The sequence below is a fragment of the Callithrix jacchus genome, chromosome 1 (genome assembly GCF_049354715.1).
Source record: "Callithrix jacchus isolate 240 chromosome 1, calJac240_pri, whole genome shotgun sequence".
Taxonomy (NCBI): domain Eukaryota; kingdom Metazoa; phylum Chordata; class Mammalia; order Primates; family Cebidae; genus Callithrix; species Callithrix jacchus.
In genome coordinates this window covers 63517680-63542599 of record NC_133502.1, presented here as the reverse complement: position 1 = coordinate 63542599, position 24920 = coordinate 63517680, and the positions used below count along the sequence as shown (strand labels likewise).

The 24920-nt window shown below is 41.1% G+C and overlaps 1 protein-coding gene and 1 pseudogene across 24 annotated transcripts in view; one reads left to right on the top strand and one right to left on the bottom strand.

The window, feature by feature from the left end:
- Positions 1-24908, top strand: part of LOC103790443 (serine/threonine-protein kinase Nek5) — a 53215-nt gene extending 28307 nt beyond the window's left edge. For 21 of the 23 annotated variants that reach the window (XM_078355186.1, XM_078355253.1, XM_078355338.1 and 18 more), the window contains 2 exons: positions 5282-5396; positions 21830-24908. In XM_078355186.1, coding sequence (XP_078211312.1) covers positions 5284-5396; positions 21830-22100 — 384 coding nt within the window. In that variant the 5' untranslated portion in view covers positions 5282-5283 and the 3' untranslated portion in view covers positions 22101-24908. Of the gene's footprint in view, positions 1-5281; positions 5397-5893; positions 6024-21829 lie in introns of those variants that run through there. The other 2 variants (XR_013529325.1, XR_013529327.1) reach the window with 2 other exon arrangements.
- On the bottom strand, positions 18707-19585 carry LOC144579972 (glutathione peroxidase 1 pseudogene; annotated as a pseudogene). The gene has a single exon (XR_013528767.1). The product of XR_013528767.1 is annotated as a glutathione peroxidase 1 pseudogene (transcript).
- Positions 24909-24920: the final 12 nt, after the last annotated feature.

The window sequence follows — 24920 nt, the reverse complement described above, 5'->3', positions numbered from 1 at the left end:
GGGCTGGTGCCATCTCCTGCTTGTTTGGGTTGTAAATTAGCTGCAGCCTTGAAGTAATCTGGTGGGGGATAATTTGATAGGCACCTGGATTATCTCAAGATTCAGTCTCTGGAACTTCTAAGCAAACATAATGAGATAAGCTAGCAATGCAAGGGAATGCCTGATGGAAAGAAAGAAAGAGAGTATTATTTCTTTTTTTTTTTTTTTTTGAGATGGAGTTTCACTCTTGTTACCCAGGCTGGAGTGCAATGGCGCGATCTCGGCTCACCGCAACCTCCGCCTCCTGGGTTCAGGCAATTCTCCTGCCTCAGCCTCCCGAGTAGCTGGGATTACAGGCACGCACCACCGTGCCCAGCTAATTTTTTGTATTTTTAGTAGAGACGGGGTTTCACCATGTTGACCAGGATGGTCTTGATCTCTCGACCTCGTGATCCACCCGTCTCGGCCTCCCAAAGTGCTGGGATTACAGGCTTGAGCCACCGCGCCCGGCCAAGAGTATTATTTCATTAATAAAAAGTTAATACAGAGGGCTACCGGAAGATAAAAAAGTTAAAATAGAGCACTCAGTTACAAAATCACACACACGATACATATACAGACACACAGAAGCAGGTTTTATAGCTTCATAAGGCTTCCATTTGCCAGTTTTCAAATAATTTTTCCTCCAACTTTATTTTTTTTGAGACTGTGTCTCACTTTGTCACCAAGGTTGGAGTCTCGGCTCACTGCAACCTCTACCTCCTGGGTTCAAGTGATTTTCCTGCCTCAGCCTCTGGAGCAGCTGGGATTACAGAAGTGTGCCACTATGTTCAGCTATTTATTGTATTTTTAGTAGAGACAGGGTTTCACCATGTTGGCCAGGCTGGTCTCCAACTCCTGACCTCAAGCAATCCACCTGCCTCAGCCTCCCAAAGTGCTGGGATTACAAGCCTCCAACTTTAGACTATTAGTCTCTTGATTACCTGTTCCATTGCCCTAAACAATAGTTAGCAAGCCAACCCTAAATTTGCACTTCTGAAAGGATGACTCTTAAAGGCACAAAACTTAGATTTAAACACCATTATTTGCTGAAAAAAAAAAGGCACAGTCAAGGTTTAGTTAAGAGAAGATTGCCAGGAAAGGTGTCTGAAACAAAGGTAAAGTTTGTTATGTGAACTTTAAATTAATGTCTTTCCCATCTTAAAATTTTCTGGTGGTTTGGGTGTAGGGGGAGCCCTTACAAATGGAGATTTCCTTTATATATCTAAATTTTTTTATGAAGAGTTTTAGAACAAGGTCTAATATTTAATATGTGAAAAGCAGACAAAACTGGAAGGCAGTGTATCCAAATCTTTCAAAATCAAGGATCTCACTTCTATATTGAGTTCTGGGTACCCCCTCCCAAAAGAAGGGAAACAGCATGGGACTGTGCTCCTTGCTGCACACACATTCCCCTGAGGCTGGTGGGTAACCTGCCAGTCAAGCTAGCCTGTGAGCAGCCCATCCCCAACAGGAGTCTTATACCTTGATGGTGAGTGTTCCCATAACCTCCAAGTGTTCAAACCTGTCTTTTAATCTAAACCCACAAAGAAGTAAGTAGCCCCATCTAGTAACAATAATTCACTGTGTTTACCTAAAATATCTGAGACAGGTGTTAGATGTAGTGAACTCAAGGTTTCCCTTCAAAGAATCAGTATGGGGGTATGTTCAGCTCTCTTATTCTTTAATTCTCCATCTTAAAGTTATACTGCCTTATAGTTTCATTAAACAACCTTTTCCACCAGTTCTAATCAGTAGTTCACAACTGTTTTTTTGGGCCCCTGCTCTGGTCACCTGCTCCGGTCACCTACTTTTGACCCCTGGTTACCTGCTCTGACCTGTCCTGTAACTGTCCTTCCCACCAAACTACCCACCCTGCCACTCTTTTCATACCCGTGCTCTCTTTAAAATAGCCAGTCGGAATTAGACTTCACCATGCAATCTATCCCTAGCCAGTAGGGAACAACACAGCAGTAGGGGTGACCTCTGTCGGGAATAAGAACCCCTTCCCCTCCCTTGTTCAAGTGTGTACTCGCTATTGTTCCATCTGTGAGCTGCACCCTTCTATAGAAGTAAATTGCTTTGCTGAGGAAACTTATATTTGAGTGCTACTTGTTTTGTGGCACTGAAAATGTACAGATAACACAGGTGTCAATCAATTTAGAAAGTTTATTTTGCCAAGGTTACAGATGCATCTGTGACACAGCCTCAGGAGGTTCTGCTGACATGTGCCCAAGGTGGTCAGGGTACAGTTTGCTTTTATACATTTGAGGGAGACATGAGACATCAATCACTATGTATAAATTGTACATTGGTTCGGTCCAGAAAGGAGGGACAACTTGAAACAGGGATGGGTGGGGGGTGGGGGACTTCCAGGTCATTGGTAGACAAGAGACAAAAGGTTACATTCTTTTGAGTCCTTGATCAGCCTTTCACTGAATACACAATTTAGTCTGGCTCAGTGAAGCTGCATTTTTACATAAACAATAGGGCAGAGGAAGCAATCAGATATGCATTTTTCTCAGGTGAGCAGAGGGATGACTTTCTGTCCTGCACCTGTGAAAATCAGCTATCAGTTTACATTGCCAGAGTGAAATTCAACAGAACTATTTTAGGGTAAAGATCTTGAGGCCTACAAGGAACTTCCTTGTGGGCAAATTGTGAGGGAGGTATACAGCTTTTTAATATTTGTAGCCATCTTACTGAGGAATAAATGGGAGGCAGGTTTGCCTGATATAGTTTTCAACTTGAATTTTTTCTTGCCTTAGTGATAAATTGGTCTGGAGACTTATTTTCCTTTCACAACTGCAACAAGCTGTCAGCCACTTCCAAAACTACAGCTTTTCTCGGTGACTTCTCAGCCATTGCACACACAAAAAATCAATTTTCTTTCACAGTACAATGTAATCCCTGGTACTCCAAAGTCAACGTGATCAAGTAACTTACTGCAAAAGACAGTAGAGCTTTAGATCTGAGAGGAACCTGCCCATGACTCTGTACTCCACAAGGAAAACAGAACAACCTAAGGAGGGATGAGTGGCACCTTCTCTGCATTCCTCAAAGGGTCTTAGAGTCATTGGAAGTCTCCAGATATTTTCATGTGTTATTGAAAATTGCAAAAGGAAGGAGGAGCAGAAGTGGAAGGAAATAGAAGAACAAGTCACAGAGGAGTTAATTTGGGAAGGTTTTTAAGATACCTAAGAGGCCAATGAGAAGTTTTACACTTTTCTCAGCAAAGGTCATGCCAAAAAGATAGGAAGCAAGTGAAAAAAAAAATTTCTGGAAACAGCGTCCAAAAGAAGAAAACAATTTTGTATGGCCTAAATATTAAAGTTTTAATTAACCTGACTTCTGATCATAGAGTTCTAAACAACGATCACACAACAACAAACCAAACAAACAAAAACCACCTTCCAAATCTCTTACCGGATTTCAACCAGGACAGAAATAAAGTAGGTCTCCCATTTAGTTTGTCTGGTTCTGAAATTAGCTTTTTTTTTTTTCTTTTTCTTTTTCTCTCAATTGTGCACACAAAATGAATTATTTTAGACATCTGAAAGGATCTCATTTTGGCTACTGCTGCTTTTGACCATCCTGAGTTAGGTGGCCTCTGATTCCTAGATATTTATGAGAGGACACCCCATAAATGTTATATATAAGTTCAGCTGGTATTTTACTAACCGAAATTGGTCACAGATGGAAAACCAACACATAATCTCAAACAGTAGAAAACAGTTGCAATCTTAAAAGCACACTATGTAAATAAGAGTACCAGTGCCACACTGTCAGTTCCTTGATTCAAACTTTCTCTGTGGAGGCAGGAATGAAAAAACCTTGACCCCAACCTTCTGCTGTTAAACAGAGGAAGAAAAGCAATTTTCTGCAGAGCTCTTTACTCGAATCTCCTGTCCAAAGACAGAGACCGAAGCCATCACTAAGAGAGAATTTGAAAATATCCCAAATAAAGTCTAGACTTTCAACCAGAGTAGAAGGGCTGAATTCAGGAGAACTTACCTGAAGCATCTGATGTGACTTTTTATTTTTTATTTAAAAAAAAATTTTGTGGGGCCGGGCACAGTGGCTCACGTCTGTAATCCCAGCACTTTGGGAGGCTGAGATGGGTGGATCACAAGGTCAGGAGTTCAAGACAAGCCTGGCCAATATAGTGAAACCCTATCTCTACTAAAAATACAAAAAATAAGCTGGGTGTGGTGGCATGCACCTATAGTTCCAGCTACTCAGGAGGTTGAGGCAGGAGAATCACTTGAACCTGGGAGGTGGAGGTTGCAGTGAGAGATTGTGCCACTGCATTCCAGCCTGCCTAGGCAACAGAGCAAGACTCCATCTCAAAAAAAAAAAAAATGCATGCTGAGATAAAGTCTATAAACATTCTAACAATAATTTATATTTAGGGAATATAAATTCTAAAGGCTAAGGAAACATGCCATTTCACTGGGAACATTTTTTGTGATGATATATGAAATAAAAGCATATCTTATAATTGTAGAATCTTAGAGTAGTTGAGGGGATGCTGCATTGCTATAAAGAAATGAAAATTGATCAGCCTGAACAACATGGTGAAACACCATCTTTACTAAAAATACAAAAATTAGCCAGGCATGGTGGTGCATGCCTGTAATCCCAGCTACTCAGGAGGCTGAGACAGGATAATCACTTGAACCTGGGAGGGGGAGGTTGCAGTGAGCTGAGATTACGCCACTGCACTCCAGCCTGGGAAACAGAGTGAGACTGTCTCAAAAATAAATAAACAAATAATAAAAAATATATTGTTCTATCTTCAGTCTAATTTTTTTCCTAAGAGAAAAAGCACATTTTAAGTAACAAAAATAACTTAAAAAAAAAAAAAAAGATGAAGGGGTGTGTGTGTGCTTTGGGTTTTCCCTGCAGACATTCACGATGAAGCCTCACCATGGTGGGATACTCAGGGCATAGAAACAGTGGAGAATAAGAGTGGTCCAACTGTGGTTAATCTTGTTTTTACACAAAGATCTTCTTAATTTTTCTATGCAATCAAAGCCGCTGTCCCAAAAGTCGAGGGATTTTGTCTCTTCCTCTCTGATCCTTATTCCTGTCACTTTTTCTTGTCTGGTTGTGTTATCGTCCCTTTCTTATTCTCTGTTTTGATCGATATGGCTAAGAGGTTTACCATTATATTGATGTTCACCATATGATTTTTGGTATATGCTCCTCATTGGGTATATAGGCTGGGATGCATTAATATCTTTCTCTGTCATTTCTTTAGCAATGGGAACATTAAAACAATGGCTACCGAAAGAAGATGAAGGAAAGGTAGAAATGGTCTCTGTCATTGAAGTAGATGAGGAACAGCTAGAACCAAGATTTGATGATGATGATACGTAAGTAGATCATTCGCTGATACCTAAGTCAAGCACTGGTACCAGGTGAAAATGCTGCTGCTGAGACATTGGAAATAACCATCTGAGACCTAGCTACAAAAAAAAAGTTTGACAATGCATGGGTTTGGTTCTGGGCTCTCCATTCTTCTCCAGTGGCATCATTTTCTACATTTGCCTCAGTGATATTCTGTCTTAATTTCCATGGCTTTATCGTGCTTCCTGATATCTGGTAGGGTGAGTTCTCACACCTTGTTCTAGTCTTTACAGCTTTTTCTTCAAAATTATCTTAACTATTGTTTCCCATTACTCATCATACACTATACATCAAGCTTGTTCAAGCCACAGCCCAGGATGCCTTTGAATGCAGCCCAATACAAATTTATAAACTTTCTTAAAACATTATGAGATTTTTGAAATTTTTTTTTCTTTTTAGCTCATCGGCTGTCATTAGTGTTAGTGTATTTATGTGTGACCCAAGACAATTCTTGTTTTTCCAGTGTGGCCCAGGGAAGCCAAAACATTGAACCCCTGCTGTACATCTTGGCATTCTCTTACAAAGTATGAGCAACTTCGTTGGGATTTTGGTGGGAATGACATTATATTTGTTGATTAAATTATGGGAATTGGCATATTTGAGATTATTAATCTTTTAAAAATTATTATTATTATTTGAGACAGAGTCTCACTCTGTTGCCCAGGCTTGAGTGTGGTAGTGTGATCACAGCTCATTGTAGCCTTGAACTCCTGGGCTCAACTGATCCTCCCACCTCAGCCTCCCAAGTAGGTGGGACCACAGGCACATGCCACCATGCCTGGCTAATCTCTTTTATTTTTTGTAGGTAAGAGGTCTTGTTATGTTGCCAGGCTGGTCTTGAATTCCTGACTTCAAGCTGTCCTCCCATGCTGGCCACCCAAAGTGCTGGGATTACAGGTGTGAACCACTGCACTTGGCCAAAAAGAAAAGTTTAATTGGCAAATAAAAATTGTATTAATAAGCTGGGCGTGGTGGCTCATGCCTGTAATCCCAGCACTTTGGGAGGCAGAGGCAGGTAGATCATGAGCTCAGGAGATCAAGACCATCCTGGCCAACATGCTGAAACCTGTCTCTACTAAAAATACAAAAAATATTAGCTGGGCATGGTGGTACGTGCCTGTAGTCCCAGCTACTCAGGAGACTGAGGCAGGAGAATCTCTTGAACCTGAGAGGTGGAGGTTGCAGTGAGCTGCAACTGCCCCCCAGCCTGGCAACAGAGTGAGACTCTGTCTTAAAAAAAATTGTATTAATATATATGAATGGCATACAATATGTTTTGAAATATGTAAACATTATGGAATAGCTAAATCAAGCTAATAAATATATGCATTACCTCACATGCTTATTTATTTGTGGTGAGAGCACTTAAAATCTACTCTCTTAGCAATTTTCAATTATACAATAAATTGTTATTAACTGTAGTCACCATGCTGTACCATAGATCTTCTGAAATTATTCTACGTGTCAAAGTGAAATTTTGTACCTTTTGACCATCATCTCCTGGCTTTTCCTTCCACCTTCTCCCACCCCCAGCCCCTAGAAACTAGCATTCTACTCTCTGCATCTGTGAGTTTGATTGTTTTTGGTTCCACATATTAGTGAGCTCATACGGAATTGGTCTTTCCGTGTCTGGCTTATTTCACTTGGCAGAATGCCCTCCAGGTTCAGCCATGTTGTCGCAAACGCCAGACTTTCCTTCTTTTTAAAGGTTGAATAGTATTCCATTCTGTGTGTCTAACATATTTCCTTTATGCATTCATGTATTGATGTGACTATAAATCTTAACATCCATAAATATAGTATAGCTCTCTATTTATGTCTCTCTTTTCTTTGTATTTTTCAATATTTTTACAATTTTTTTATGGCATAGTACCACTTAATTTTGTTGTTGTTGCTATTATAAATGGATTTTTTTTGTATTTTAATTTTATTTATTTTTTATAGAGATGGGGTCTGTGTTGCCCAAGCTGGTCTTGAATTCTTGGGCTCAAAAGATCCTCCTGTCTCGGCCTCCCAAAATGCTGGGATTATAGGTGTGAGCCGCTATGCCTGCCTGATTTTATATTTTAATTGAAAAATGATAATTTTACATATTCATAGAGTACATAGTGATGTTTCAATACATACAATGTATAGCAGTCAGTTCAGCATCATTAGCATATCCATCATCTTGAACATTTATTGTTTCTTTGTGTCAGGAACATTTAATATTCTCCTTCTAGCTGTTTAAAACTATATACCAGGTATTAATTAAACTGTAGTCATCCTACAGTGGTATAGAACACTAGAGTTTATCCCTTTTATCTAGCTGTAGTTTTCTGTCCTTTAACAAATCTCTTCCTTTTTTTCCTCTTGTGTTTTCAAATTGGCAACTGCTAATGTATAGAACACTACTGATGTATCCTGTAACTTTACTAAACTCTCTTATTAGTTCTAAATTTTGGAGTCCTTTGAGTTTTTGAAATTTTATTATAATTTACTTAAGAACATTTGTTTTGAGACAGGGTCTTTCTCTGTTGCCCAGGCTGGAGTGTGGCAGCATGATCATATTCACTGCAGCCTTGAACTCATGGGCTCAAGTGATCCTCTTGCCTCAGCCTCTAAAATAGCTGGGACTGCAGGTGGCCAGTTACTTTTTTTGTTTGTTTTTTTTTTTTTTAGAGTCAGGGTCTTGCTATTTTGCCCAGGCTGGTCTTGAACTCCTGGCCTCAAGTGATCCTCCCACCTGGGGCTCCTATAAAGTAACTTATGAGCCAAATGCTGGGATTACAGCAGGAGCCACTGTGCTTGGCCCCTAATTTACTTTTAAAATCAGTTCCAGGGCTGGGTGCAATGGCTTACTCCTGTAATCCCAGCACTTGGGAGGCTGAGGAATGCATAATTAGCTGGGCGTGGCAGTGCATACCTGTAATCCCAGCTACTCAGGAGGCTGAGGCAGGAGTATCACTTGAACTCGGGAGGCAGACGTTGCGGTGAGCCAACATAGTGCCCCGGGATTCTAGCCTGGCAACAGAGCAAGACTCCCTGTCAAAAAAAAACATGTTCCTTAAACATAAGACCTGGCACCATAAAAACCCTAGAAGGAAATCTAGGCAAAACTATCCAGGATATAGGAGTAGGCAAGGACTTCATGAACAAAACACCAAAAGCATTGGCAACAAAAGCCAAAATAGACAAATGGGACCTAATCGAACTCCACAGCTTCTGCACGGCAAAAGAAACAGTCACTAGAGTGGATAGGCAACCAACAGAATGGGAAAAAATTTTCACAGTCTACCCATCTGACAAAGGGCTGATATCCAGAATTTACAAAGAACTCAAACAGATTTACAGGAAAAAAACAAACAAGCCCATTCAAAAGTGGGCAAAGGATATGAACAGATACTTTACGAAAGAAGACATATATGAGGCCAACAATCATATGAGAAAATGCTCATCGTCACTGGTCATCAGAGAGATGCAAATCAAAACCACATTGAGATACCATCTCACGCCAGTTAGAATGGCGATCATTAAAAAATCTGGAGATGGAGAGGGACTCAAGATGGCGCTGTGAGAACAACCCAGGATTGGAGCTCGCGTTGAATCTGCAAACGGTGAGTCAGAACTGCATTTCCAGACTGATCTTTGTTGCCCACAGAACGGGGAAACTCCCAAGTATAAAAAGACACGGGATGCCAGGCAGTAGGTCTGCCTGGTGAAGCCAGCAGCCGGGGCGGCAGCAGCCGGCCCTACCCAGCAATCCCCACAGGGCGCGCTTGTCCGGGTGCCCTGTTGAACCGGCAACCTGAGACTTGAGAGGGCTGGACTTGAGACTGAACGAGACTTGGACAGTAGCCCAGCCCAGGGGATTGCAGGGTCAGATCGTTTGGGATACCCAGTGGGACGAACAAAACCGCGATTTCAAACTATCCCGAGCAGACGGTCCGAGACGCTCTGTGGGGGAGGGGCGTCCACCACTACCGAGGCAACCCGCCCCAACTGAGATACACGCCCACTGCTGACGCAGCCAGCCGTTGCCAAGGCAACCCGCCCCAACTGAGATACACGCCCACTGCTGACGCAGCCAGCCGTTGCCAAGGCAACCCGCCCCAACTGAGATACACGCCCACTGCTGACGCAGCCAGCCGTTGCCGAGGCAACCCGCCCCAACTGAGATACACGCCCACTGCTGACGCAGCCTGCCGTTGCTGAGGCAACACACTACAACGAAGAGACTCCGCCGCAGGGCGTGGCGGAGACCACAGCAGAGCCTGCAGGAACAGGGCGAATCACACAACAGCAGGGTGGAGCCTCGGCAGACAAACAGTGGCTAGTCTGCCTTCTAGCTGGGCAGGACACCTCATCGAACATCCAAAAATAAAGCCCAAACCCCTCAACACAGAGCATTTGAGGAAAAAAAAAAAAAAAGGGTTTTTTAATGAGCTCTGTTGCAGCAGAATCAAACATAGCAGCCTAACAGCCCTGAATGAACAACAGAGCGCACAGCTCAGCAATTAAGCCCCTATAAAGTACAAACTGTCTCCTCAAGCAGCTCCCTGACCCCTCTATATCCAAAAGACTGACATTAGGCAGGCATCATCCTGGGACAAAGATAGCAGAAAAAGAAACTGGTAGCATCCCTCGCTGTGCCACAGCTGCTAGAGGTGCACCCCAGACAAGCAGGGTCTGGAGCGGACCTCAGCAGTCATACAGCGAAGGGACTAGACTGGTAGAAGGAAAACCAAGCAACAGAAATACTTCATCATCAACATTCTGGGTGTCCACTCAGAGACCCAATCGAAAAGTCAGCAACTATGCAGACGACCAGCGGACAAATCCACAAAGATGGGAAGAAACCAGCGCAAAAAGGAGGAAAACACCCGAAACCAGAACCCCTCGCCTCCTAGAAAGGACAAAAACTCCTCACCAGCAAGGGAACAAAGCTGGATGGAGAATGACTGTGACGAAATGACGGAATTAGACTTCAGAAGATGGATAATGAGAAACTTTTGTGAGCTAAAAGATCATATATTAAATCAAAGCAAAGAAACTAAGAACCTTGAAAAAAGATTCGAGGAAATGATAACAAGAATGGATAACTTAGAGAGGAATATGAATGAATTAAAGGAGCTGAAAAACACAATACAAGAACTTCGCGAAGCAAACACAAGTTTCAATAGCCGAATTGACCAAGCAGAAGAAAGAATATCTGAAGTCGAAGACCAACTCAGTGAAATAAAACGAGAAACCAAGATCAGAGAAAAAAGCGCAAAAAGGAATGAACAAAGTCTCCAAGAAATGTGGGACTATGTGAAAAGATGTAACCTATGTTTGATAGGTGTACCAGAAGGGGACAAAGAGAATGAATCCAAGCTGAAAATACTCTTCAGGACATCATCCAGGAAAACTTCCCCCACCTAGCAAGACAGGCCAACACTCAATTGCAGGAAATACAGAGAACACCACAAAGATATTCCGCAAGAAGAGCAACCCCAAGGCACATAATCTTCAGATTCAACAGGGTTGAAATAAAGGAGAGAATACTAAGGGCAGCCAGAGAGAAAGGTCGGGTCACCCACAAAGGGAAGCCCATCAGACTCACAGCAGATCTCTCGGCAGAAACACTACAAGCCAGAAGAGAGTGGGGGCCAATATTCAACATTCTTAAAGAAAAGAACTTTCAACCCAGAATTTCATATCCAGCCAAACTGAGCTTCAGAAGTGAAGGAAAAATAAAATCCTTTGCGAACAAGCAAGTACTCAGAGATTTTGTCACCACCAGGCCTGCTTTACAAGAGCTCCTAAAAGAGGCACTACACATAGAAAGGATCAACCAGTACCAGCCATTCCAAAATCACACTGGATGCTAAAGAGCTTCAACATAATGAAGAAGCTACAACAACTAACAGGCAAAACAGCCACTTAGCATCAAAATGGCAGTATCAAATTCACACATAACAATATTAACCCTAAATGTAAATGGACTAAATGCACCAATCAAAAGACACAGACTGGCAAATTGGATAAAAATCCAAAACCCATCAGTGTGCTGTATCCAGGAAACCCATCTCACATGCAAGGATACACAAAGGCTCAAAATAAAGGGATGGAGGAAGATTTACCAAGCAAACGGAAAGCAAAAAAAAGCAGGAGTTGCAATTCTCATCTCTGATAAAATAGACTTTAAAGCAACAAAGATCAAAAGAGACAAAGAAGGCCATTACATAATGGTAAAAGGATCGATACAACAAGAAGAGCTAACGATCCTAAACATATATGGACCCAATGCAGGAGCACCCAGATACATAAGGCAAGTTCTTAACGACTTACAAAAGGACTTAGACTCCCACACAATAATAGTGGGAGACTTTAACACTCCACTGTCAATATTAGACAGATCAGCCAGACAGAAAATCAACAGGGATATCCAGGGCTTGAACTCAGACCTGGAACTAGCAAACCTGATAGACATTTACAGAACTATCCACCCCAAATCCACAGAATACACATTCTTCTCAGCACCACATCACACCTACTCTAAAATTGACCACATAATTGGAAGTAAAGCACTGCTCAACAAATGCAAAACAACTGAAATCATAACAAACAGCCTCTCAGACCATAGTGCAATCAAGTTAGAACTCAGAATTCAGAAACCGACCCAGAACCGCACAGCTTCATGGAAACTGAACAACTGGCTCTTGAATGTTGACTGGGTAAACAATGAAATGAAGGCAGAAATAAAGAAGTTCTTCGAAACCAATGAGAACGAAGACACAACGTGCCAGAACCTCTGGGACACATTTAAAGCAGTCTCTAGAGGAAAGTATATAGCAATAAGTGCCCATATGAGGAGACTGGAGAGATCCAAAATTGACACCCTATCGTCAAAATTGAAAGAGCTAGAGGAGCAAGATCAAAAAAACTCAAAACCCAGCAGAAGACAAGAAATAACTAAGATCAGAGCTGAGCTGAAGGAGATTGAGACACGAAAAACCCTTCAAAAAATCAATAAATCCAAGAGCTGGTTTTTTGAAAAGATCAACAAAATAGACAGACCATTAGCCAGATTGATTAAAAAGAAAAGAGAGAACAACCAAATAGATGCAATAAAAACCGATAAAGGGGAAATCACCACAGATTCCACAGAAATTCAAACCATCATCAGAGAATATTAGAAACAACTCTATGTGCATAAACTAGTAAACCTGGAAGAAATGGATAAATTCCTGGACTCCTGTGTCCTCCCAAGCCTAAACCAGGAGGAAGCTGAAACTATGAATAGACCAATAACAAGGTCTGAAGTCGAGGCAGCAATTAAGAGCCTACCACACAAAAAAAGCCCAGGTCCAGACGGGTTCACAGCCGAATTCTACCAGACACACAAGGAGGAGCTGGTACCATTCCTTCTAAAACTATTTCAAACAATCCAAAAAGAGGGAATCCTTCCCAAATCATTTTATGAGACCAACATCATCCTGATACCAAAACTCGGCAGAGACCCAACGAGAAAAGAAAACTTCAGGCCAATATCCATGATGAACATAGATGCAAAAATCTTCAATAAAATATTGGCAAGCCAATTGCAACAGCAAATCAAAAAACTTATTCATCATGATCAAGTAGGATTCATCCCGGGGATGCAAGGCTGGTTCAACATACGCAAGTCTATCAACGTAATTCACCACATAAACAGAACCAAAAACAAAAACCACATGATTATCTCAATCGACGCAGAGAAGGCATTTGACAAAATTCAACAGCCCTTTATGCTAAAAACCCTCAATAAACTCGGTATCGATGGAACGTATCTCAAAGTAATAAAAGCTATTTATGACAAACCAACAGCCACTATAATACTGAATGGGCAAAAACTGGAAGCGTTCCCTTTAAAATCTGGCACTAGACAAGGATGCCCTCTCTCACCACTCCTATTCAATATAGTACTGGAAGTTCTAGCCAGAGCAATCAGGCAAGAAAAAGAAATAAAGGGTATTCAAATAGGAAAGGTGGAAGCCAAATTGTCTCTATTTGCAGACGACATGATAGTATACCTAGAAGACCCCATCGCCTCAGCCCAAAAACTCCTGAAACTGATAAGCAACTTCAGCAAAGTCTCAGGATATAAAATCAATGTGCAAAAATCACAAGCATTGGTCTACACCAATAACAGACTTAAAGCCAAATCAAGAGCGAACTGCCATTCGCAATTGCTACAAAAAGAATAAAATACCTAGGAATACAACTCACAAGGAACGTAAGAGACCTCTTCAAGGAGAACTACAAACCACTGCTCAACGAAATCAGAGAGGACACAAACAGATGGAGAAACATTCCATGTTCATGGTTAGGAAGAATTAATATCGTGAAAATGGCTATACTGCCCAAAGTAATTTACAGAATCAACGCTATCCCCATCAAGCTACCATTGACTTTCTTTACCGAACTGGAAAAAACCACCATGAACTTCATATGGAACCAAAAGAGAGCCCGCATAGCCAAGTCAATTCTAAGCAAAAAGAACACAGCAGGGGGCATCACACTACAGGATTTCAAACTATACTACAAGGCTACAGTAATCAAAACAGCATGGTACTGGTACCAAAACAGAGATATAGACCAATGGAACAAAACAGAGGCACCGGAGGCAACACAACATACATACAACTATACAGTCTTTCATAAACCTGACAAAAACAAGCAATGGGGAAAGGATTCCATGTTTAACAAATGGTGTTGGGAAAACTGGCTAGTCATGTGCAGAAAGCAGAAACTGGACCCCTTCCTGACACCTTACACTAAAATTAACTCCAGATGGATTAAAGACTTAAACATAAGACCTGACATCATAAAAACCCTAGAAGGAAATCTAGGCAAAACCATCCAGGACATAGGAGTAGGCAAGGACTTCATGAACAAAACACCAAAAGCATTGGCAACAAAAGCCAAAATAGACAAATGGGACCTAATGAAACTCCACAGCTTCTGCACGGCAAAAGAAACAGTCACTAGGGTGGATTGGCAACCAACAGAATGGGAAAAAATTTTCGCAGTCTACCCATCTGACAAAGGGCTGATATCCAGAATTTACAAAGAACTCAAACAGATTTACAGGAAAAAAACAAGCCCATTCAAAAGTGGGCAAAGGATATGAACAGATACTTTACGAAAGAAGACATATATGAGGCCAACAATCATATGAAAAAATGCTCATCATCACTGGTCATCAGAGAGATGCAAATCAAAACCACATTGAGATACCATCTCACGCCAGTTAGAATGGCGATCATTAAAAAATCTGGAGACAACAGATGCTGGAGAGGATGTGGAGAAAAAGGAACACTTTTACACTGTTGGTGGGAGTGTAAATTAGTTCAACCATTGTGGAAGACAGTGTGGCGATTCCTCAAGGCCTTAGAAATAGAAATTCCATTTGACCCAGCAATCCCATTACTGGGTATATATCCAAAAGACTATAAATCGTTCTACTATAAGGACACATGTACACGAATGTTCATTGCAGCACTGTTTACAATAGCAAAGACCTGGAATCAACCCAAATGCCCATTGATAATAGACTGATTGGAAAAATGTAGCACATATACACCATGGAATATTATGCAGCAATCAGAAATGATGAGTTTGTGTCGTTTGTAGGGACGTGGATGAATCTGGAAAACATCATCCTCAGCAAACTGACACAAGAACAGAAAATGAAACACCGCATATTCTCACTCATAGGTGGGTGATGAAAAATGAGAACACGTGGACACAGAAAGGGGAGTACTAAACACTGGGGTCTATTGGGGGGAAAAGGGGAGGGCCAGTGGGAGGGGGAGGTGGGGAGGGATAGCCTGGGGAGAAATGCCAAATGTGGGTGAAGGGGAGAAGAAAAGCAAAGCACACTGCCATGTGTGTACCTATGCAACTGTCTTGCATGCTCTGCTCATGTACCCCAAAACCTAAAATCCAATAAAAAAAAAAAAAATCTGGAGACAACAGATGCTGGAGAGGATGTGGAGAAAAAGGAACACTTCTACACTGTTGGTGGGAGTGTAAATTAGTTTAACCATTGTGGAAGACAGTGTGGCGATTCCTCAAGGCCTTAGAAATAGAAATTCCATTTGACCCAGCAATCCCATTACTGGGTATATATCCAAAAGACTATAAATCGTTCTACTATAAGGATACATGTACACGAATGTTCACTGCAGCACTGTTTACAATAGCAAAGACCTGGAGTCAACCCAAATGCCCATTGATAATAGACTGGATTGGGAAAATGTGGCACACATACACCATGGAATATTATGCAGCAATCAGAAATGATGAGTTTGTGTCGTTTGTGGAGACATGGATGAATCTGGAGAACATCATCCTCAGCAAACTGACACAAGAACAGAAAATGAAACACCGCATATTCTCACTCATAGGTGGGTGATGAAAAATGAGAACACATGGACACAGAAAGGGGAGTACTAAACACTGGGGTCTATTGGGGGGAAAATGGGAGGGCCAGTGGGAGGGGGAGGTGGGGAGGAATAGCCTGGGGAGAAATGCCAAATGTAGGTGAAGGGGAGAAGAAAAGCAAAGCACACTGCCATGTGTGTACCTACGCAACTGTCTTGCCTGCTCTGCTCATGTACCCCAAAACCTAAAATCCAATAAAAAATTAAAAAAAAAAAAGTTCCAAATTTTTTAAGTATACCCTTTTCAGCCTTCCTACTACCTCTTTACCTCAGCTACACAGTCCTCCTCCCTACAGTCAGCCCATTTAATCTGCTTCTTGTGTATACTTCTCCAGAGGAATCCCATACACACATAAGCAAAAATATATTTCTGTGTAAATGTGTTTGTTATAGAAATGGCTCCATAGCGCACTGTCCTGTAATTTGCTTTTTTTCCCATTTAACAGTATTATGTTGAATACATATTGTTATTTCAAAAACTAGTAGATGTATAGTTAAATTTCCAGAACAAAAAGTATTGGGTCAAAGAGCATGTACATTTTGTAAAACTGTCCTTCACAGATGTTACACCTGTGAACATCAGTGTATGGAAATGCCTATTTCCACACACATTCTCTTGCTCAGTGTGTTGTCAGATTTTTGGATTATTGCATAATTGATAGGTTAAAATAAAAGTCAGTTCATGATAGTTTTAATTAGGATTTCTTTTATGAGTGAGGCTATCTTTCCATATGCTAAAGAGCCATCTTTATTTCCTCTTTCAGGAAAGTTCATTCGTGGGACATTAATTTAAAATTTAGGTATTAACATTGTATTGATTTGGGAACTTTTCACACTTTAGAGAAATTAGTCTTTTTTGAGACCGAGTCTTGCCCTTGTCGCCCAGGCTGGAGTGCAGTGTTGCAGTTTCGGCTCACTGCAACCTCCGCCTTCTGGGTTCAAGCAATTCTCCTGCCTCAGCCTCCTGAGTAGCTGGGACTACAGGCACGTGCCACCACGCCCACCTAATTTTGTATATTTAGTAGAGGTGGGGTTCACTTATATTTGCCAGGCTGATCTTGAACTCCTGACCTTGTGATCCACCATCCTTGGCCTCCCAAAGTGCTGGGATTACAGGCGTGAGCTACCTCGCCCAGCCAAATTAGATATATTTTGTATCTTCTCAATTATCTCCAATAATACCCAATTGTACTTTCATTTTTTATTCTCTTTGTTCCTTTCCAAGTAAATAATTCCTCTTCTTCTTTCTTCTTCCTTCTTTCTTCTTTCTTCTTCTTTTTTTTTTTTTTTGAGACAGAGTTTCACTCTTCTCTCCCAGGCTGGAGTGCAGTGGTGTGATCTCAGCTTACTGCAACCTCTGCCTCCTGGGTTCAAGTGATTCTCCTGCCTCCACCTCCCAAGTAGCGAGGATTACTGGTGCCAGCCACCACGCCCAGCTAATTTTTGTATTTTTAGCAGAGATGGGGTTTCATCATGTTGGCCAGGCTGGTCTCGAACTCCTGACCTCAGGCATCCACCCACCTCGGCCTCCCAAAGTGCTGGGATTAATTGTGGGTGAATTCTTGACTACTGTTTTCTATTCATATCTTCGTACCATCTATTCAGTTTTTAATTTAAGTAATGATACATTTCATGTACAAGACAATTATTTTTTCTTGTATTTATATATGGTCTTGTTTCATTAATGCATAATTATTTCTCATAAAAAAATTAAATAAATGCTTTGCTTTAATTATCTTTTTGAGAATACTTTAGGAAATTTATCAAAATCCTCCATAAAAGTAATTTCATCTGGAGTTAGTTCATGGCCCAATTTTTTCTTTTATTAATTTTATGCCATTTGTCTTACCATTAGATTTGTTTAGGTGTTAGAATTTTAGTTTGTGGGCTTATTTTGTTTTGGAGGGTATAAAATGCTTTTTCTTCCTTTCCTTCCTCTTCCTGCATACCTCCTAAATATTAACAGGGTCTTCTCCTCTTCCTTGGGTTCCCCTCCATTCTTGCTAGTTGGGACCCTTGAAGAGCAAGTGTGGTCTAGAAGAAAATCCCAGTAATGTGGCTTGTCTGTTTAGCCCAATCTGTGGAAGACAATTCTCCCTAAGACATTCATAACCATAGACTTGACTTCACTTGTGTTCGGAGCTTGAATTATAATACTTGTATGGGCTGGAAGCATCCATGTTGAGAAATTAACACTAAAATTAACATTAAGGGGTTGTAATATTCCTAGGACTTTTAGAAGTAAATATAAGACACTCTGGAGGGATAAATGTTGGATTTTTTCACTAAAGCACTGGTGAAGATGAACTTACAATTGAATATTTAAAAACAGAAGCCACTGTGAAAGATCACAAATACAATAAATGCCGATTAGACCATGAAGAACTTCAATAATATAATGATCTTAGGAAGACCATAATCTTGTACATTTAAAATTATATAATTAAATTTAGGAATCCAAACATAAGAAAAACATAGTCCCTCAGTAAAGAGCAGGAAGATTGTCTTAGCCTGTTTGGGCTACTCTAGATGAGTTAACAAAAATATCAGAAATACACTTCTAGTTCTAGAGGCTAGAAAGTCCAAGATCAAGGTGCCAGGAGATTTGGTGTCTGGTAAGGGCTAGCTTTGGGCTCCATACCCAGCACCTGCTGTGTCACTTGGTGGAAGGAGCAAACAAGCTTGGGCCTCTTTTATGAGGGCACTAATCCCACTCATGGCCTGATCACCTCCTAAAGGCTTCACCCCTCAATACTATCACATTGAGGATTAGGCTTCAACACATGAATGGGAACAAGGGAACACACATTCAGACCACAGCAAAATTTATTTTTCTTTTTTTCTGTTGACACCTGGCACTTTATTAGTGGGGAAACTCACCTTGGTCTGGTGGAGAGACTGGGATGGACAGGACCAGCGCCCATCTTGAGGGGTATTTTCTGGAAGATCAGGTGTTCCTCCTTATAGGTTTAGAGAAAACATTGTGGATGGAAACCCCTATAGAGAGCAGTGCTGCAACTGCCAGGCATCCGGGATAGGAGGGCCACCCTAGCTAGGCACAGCTGGGTCCCTGGGACAGCAGGGCTTCCATGTCAGGCTCGATGTCAATGGTCTGGAAGCAATGGCTGTCCCTGGGCATGGGGACCCTATTAGGGCCCACCAGGAAATTCTCAAAGTTTCAGGTGACATCACTGCAGCACACTGGAGATGAGGTGATGAGCTTGGGGTTCGTCATGAGCACTGTGGTGTGGCTAGGCACTGGCAGGGCCTCCCGCGGGAAGGTGGAGAGAAGGTGTGACCCCGTACCCTTCACCCCGCACTTCTCGAAGAACATGAAGTTGGGCTTGAACCCACCACCATGCTGGACATACTTGAGGGAATTCAGAGTCTCTGTTCTTGGCGTTCTCCCAATGCCCAAACTGGCTGCACGGGAAGCCGAGCACCACCAGGCCCCGGGCCCGAGGCGCCACTGCAGCTCGTTCATCTGGGAGTAGTCCTGGACCACGGTGCCTCAGAGGGATGCCACATTTTCCATAAGCAGCACCTTGCCCCACAGGGAGCTCAGATTCACAGGCTCCCTGCCGGCCAGCAGGTGCGCCAAGAAGACGTACACCGAGTGGGCCACCACCGCTAACCCAGCAGCACACATGGCCAGGCTGGGAAAAATTTTATGATTAACTAACTAGAACTTATGGAAGTTGAAAAAAACTTTATGAATGGAAATTAAAATTCAACTGGTTTAAAAAACAGAATAGGTACAGGTAATGAAGGAGTTAGTAACTGGAAGACAGGTCTAAGGAAAACACATGGAAAACGTGATAGAGAAGTTAAGAGGCATGAAGTCAAATGCATACGAAAAGGAGTTCCAGAAGAAAAGAATATGAGAAAACAATATGCAAAGCAGTTCCAGCTGTGAACTTTCTATAATTACTCAAAGCCAGGAATCATATCTGGGAAATGAAACAATTACCAAGCAGCAACAATGAAAAGAGATTTATACCTAGACACAGCATAGTTTAAATAGTAGAGGAACAAAGACGAAGGAAGGATCTGTGTAAAGCACATATCTCAGGAATGGTAACAGTATGAGCTGCACTTACTGGTCCACCCAAATTTATGGTCTCTAGTTTTAGTGGGGTTCTCCATGATGACTGGCAATCCTAACCTAAGCCTGGTCCGCTTCCTTCCCTGTGTAATTGAATCAGCGATTCCAAACCCTCATCCCTCACCTCACTCCCATCCACCATGCTCTCATCGTGGGACTGTGCCTCCTCTTTCACAGAGATAGTATGCGGTCTGCAGAAGGAATCGTCTCAGTTTTCTAGCTCCATAACTTCTCTATATCTACGAGTGCTTCTTTCCTTTTCTCTCCCTATCTTCCATTTCCTAGGAAAAACTGTCCCTCTTCCTGCTGAAAGCCCATGCTTCACAGGTGCTCTAAAACCCAGACTCTTTTCAGTGACCTGGCTCCTATCGATTATTCCACCTGTCTCCTGTTTTCTGTATCTGTTACCTCCTTTCCCTCAGCATATAAACATGCCCAAATCTCTCCCATTAAAAACCACCACCACCAAAAACCATTGCCATATGTTCTCTAAATAACAACATTCCTTTCAGAGCCAAGCTCCCTTCAATAGGAGTTTAAATTCATTGTCACTGCCATTTTTTTTTTTTGAGATGAGGGTCTTGCTCTGTTGCCCCAGCTAGAGTGCATGGCATGATCCTAGCTCACTACAACTGCAAACTGGGCTCAAGCAATCCTCCTGCATCAGCCTCCTGAGTAGCTCTTCCAGCACTTTGGGAGGCTGAGGTGGGAGGATTGTTTGAACCCAGGAGTTTATGACCAGCCTGGCAACATAGTGAGACCTCCTATCTGCTAAAAAATCAAAATAAAAAGCCAGGCATGGTGGCACTCGCCTGTAGTTCCTGCTGTCACCACTTTCTTAACCTCCTATTGCTTTCTTGACCCACGGTACATTGGCTCCTGCTGTGTGGCACTTCTCTGAAATAGTCTCTCAAAAGTAATCTATTACCTTGAAATTGCCAAGTCAGATAATCATTTCTCAGTCCTTATTTGGCTACTTCTTTTACTTCCATGATACACCCCAGCTCTTTCTCGGTCTCCTCCACTTGCCACTCTAAGAGTATCGCTGTCTCCAAGGCTGGAGTGCCATGGTGAAATCTTGGCTCACTGCAACCTCTGCCTCCTGGGTTCAAGTGATTCTACTGTTTCAGGCTCCCAAGTAGCTGGAACTACAGGTGTGCACCACCATGCCTGGCTAATTTTTTGTATTTTTAGTAGAGACAGGGTTTGGCCATGTTGGCCAGGCTGGTCTCGAACTCCTGACCTCACACTTGCTACTTAAATATTCAGTTGGTGCCATTACTTTTAGGTTTTATTTAGGTTGGTGCAGAATCTTTTCTTGATCTCCTATTCCCTTTCCTTTCTAAAAATACCAATGTTGCAGTCTTAGTCATAATTTTAATTCCTGGTTCTATGAATTAGTAGCTGTGAGATCTTCAACACATTTTTTAACCTCTTTGAGCCTCAGCTTCTTTATTTACAATTTGATGATGATAATGTCTACCTCAAAATGTTGTTAGTATTACGTGAAATACAGTATAAGTACCCTAGGACAGTGACAGACCTATAGTAAGGGCTCGATGCATGGCAATTGTTTTTTCTTTTTTTCTATACTCTCTCCCTCTCCTCTTAAACATTAGATGATGGATGTTAACAAGTATAACAAAGGGTGTTTAACATAAGTGCAACTAAACAGGAGACTAATTCTCTCAACATTAGTTGTTTATTATGCATAGAAAAACCTGGCTGAAAATGCAACTTTTATATTGCTCAATTGGGGATGGAGTGAAAAGGAAACAAATTTTACATGTATTCTTTAGTGCTTTCATATCATGACGCTGATTTTTACTGCTTATTATTTCAGAAATTTTGAAGAATCTGAAGATGAACTGAGAGATGAAGCAGTAGAATCCTTAGAAAAACTCGCTTCTTTCAAAGGGGAAGACAACACAGACAAGGCCTCTAGTGCCTCTCAGGACTCTGGAAAGTCAATAGAAAAAGATGAAATAAGTGTGCAGAAACCTGAAGAATTAAGTGAAGGCTTGGAGAATATTTCTACTCCATCTAATGACCACATTTGTATTACTGATGAAGACCAAGGAACATCAACAACCAGTCAAAATGTACAAGTGTGATTATTGTACTTTTTCTTAGTAAGTTAGTATCTGTTACCCATAGTATTTGTTTGGGTACAAGTCATAAATGCTCATTTACTGTAAGGGTTTTCTAGTAATCGCAAGGATTTATTAATTTTTCTTTCAGTTTAGAAAGTGTAACTTCTGAATGTAGACATTAATATTTCTAAAGTTTCGATTAAGAAATCTTTCAGCTAACATGTGGTAGGCAGAGTAATGTGGCTCAACAACCCCCTCCAGAATGTGCTCCGTCCTAATCCCCACAGTTTGTGAATATGGCAAAGGAGAATTAAAGTTGCAGGTGAAATTGTTTGCTCATCAGCTGACCTTAAAATAGGGAGGTTCTCTTGATTTATCCACGTGAGTGCAGTGTAATCGCAAGGGTCCTTACAAGTGTAAGAGGAAGGCAAAAGAGAAAAGTAGAGAGATGGCAGCATGAAAAGGACTCAGCCTGATGTTGCTTGCCTTGAAGATGGAGGACAAGGCCATAAACTAAGAATTCAGACAGCCTCTGGAATCCGGGAAAGGCAAAGAAATGGATGCTTCCCTGGAGCCTCCAGAAGGAACACAGACAGCCCTGCCAACACCTTGATCTGAGCCTGGTGAGATCCACTTCAGATTTCTGACCTGCAGAACTGTGAGATAATAAATTTATGTTGAGTAAGTTTGTGACAATTTGTTAGGACAGCAGTATAAAACAAATACAATATACAGATTCATTCATTTAATGTAATAAATCTGACATTTTATAAAACTGAAATTTCTTGTTACATTGAATATACTTTTTTGAAGCTGACATGACACAGGAATAAGGCAATTAAGCAAGAACAAGGCATGATGTTTTAATTATGCACTAAATGACCATTTTGCTTTATTGGATTAGTTTCCAGTAGTTTCAAGTGTATAGGTTGAGGGCAGGGACTATATCTGGTCTTTATATCTTATAATGATCTCTTTATATACAGTTATTAGCACAGTCAGAAATGTTTCTTGAATTAGTAAATGGCAAAACATTTCTTTATTAAGACTGTAAGCTGTTTGGTGTAGAAAACTAGACTTAAATTTTTTTAATTGATCATTACAATTCCAGTGTCGAAGTTGTGCCTGGAGCTTACCAGATGTTTATTTAAACACTAATGAGTGTGTCTGGGCTTAGGAAGGATAAAGTGGTTGTATTTCAACGTGGTAGAATTCTGCCTGAAATATCTGCTCTATAATAAAAGTCAAATGTCTCATTGATGCATTGTTAAGCTGAGAAAATAAAAATGAGGTGAGGTTAATCAGATAATTTCTAAGGTCTGTTTACTATTTACATTTCATGTAATTTTCATTAAATGTGGAGAATGCAAGTCATTGGAGTCACCTGAGATATGTCCAGTTTGGAGTATCGTTAATGGACTATCTGCAGCTCTTTCAGTGCTCAGTGTGTATACGTGTTTATTTACTTTCAGGACTAGTTCATAGGAAAACTGTTAGTGACTTCATTTCATCCTTATTCTGAACAGTATTTGAAAGCAAGGGAAATGAAACATGATTCCTAAAAACCCCAAACATCCAAAGATCAAGTCAACTAAAGGAAAAAAAAAAGGATGTTTAAGGATGATAAATGAACAGGCCAGGTTCGGTGGCTCAAAGTGGTAATCCCAACACTTTGAGAGGCTGAGGCAGGAGGATTGCTTGAGACCAGGAGTTCGAGACCAGCTTAAGCAACATAGGGAAACACCCATCTCTACCCCCAACCCCGCCAAAAAGAAAAAATTAGCTGGTGTGATGGTGTGCACCTGTGGTCCCAGCTATTCAGGAGGCTGAGGTGGGAGAATCACTTCAGCTTCAGCCTGAGAGGTTGAGGCTACAGTGAGCCATAATCCGATCACATCACTGCACCCCAGCATAAGTGGCAGTAAGACCCTGTCTCAAAAAAAAAACCAAAAAAAACCAGTTTATCAGGTTATTGGTTTGTACCCATGACAAGATGCTTGGCTAAAGTATTTTAGGTAATAGTCACCAAGCTTTACTCAACAATTTTGAATTCTTTGCTGCAAACTGGAAGTATTCACTGTAATAAGTATACATAACATTTTCAACTGGTTTTAGTCCCTAATTCTAGACCTTACCCATTTTACACACACTATTAGCTAAATTATGTTCCTGAGGCATGTCTCTGATTACTTTGCTCTGGCTTTAGCCTTGGCCTCATGTGTTAAATTGAAACTGTTCATCAGAGCTGTATGTGTTACAAAATTATTTATTAGAAAAATCAGCCTCTTGTTATTGATATATGATAGTATCAAATTGATCCTTCTGTAAATGGTAGCAATAAGTGTATCAATACTTCGACCTCCTCCATATCTAGTAACATTTGCATATACTCCAAGTGAGCACAGAGCAAGAATATTGAAACAGGTGCTTCTCCAAAGCCAAGGGTGGCCGTACATTTAGGGTGAGAAAAGAGGCAAATGAGTTAGCGGAGGAGCAGCAGGAGATGGGGGGTAAATTGCAGGACATAATTTGCTTTTAAAAATTTGTGTAACATGTTATATAATAAATTTTTATATTGTACTGATTGACAGATTTGGCACAGACATACTCATTTATTGTGAATATATATGAATATATCAGAGTTCTGGAGTCTGGGGCATATTTACATAAACACAAATATTCTGAAAACATCGAGAATTATACTGATCTCTATCTCATAATTTTGCCTGTAACTTTATAAAATTCCTCAAAAATGATTTAAATCAAGTATATGAAGCTCTGTAGTTTTTTGTATGTCTGAAATATTCATTAAAAGTTTATTAAGCCTGACAACCTATTCTT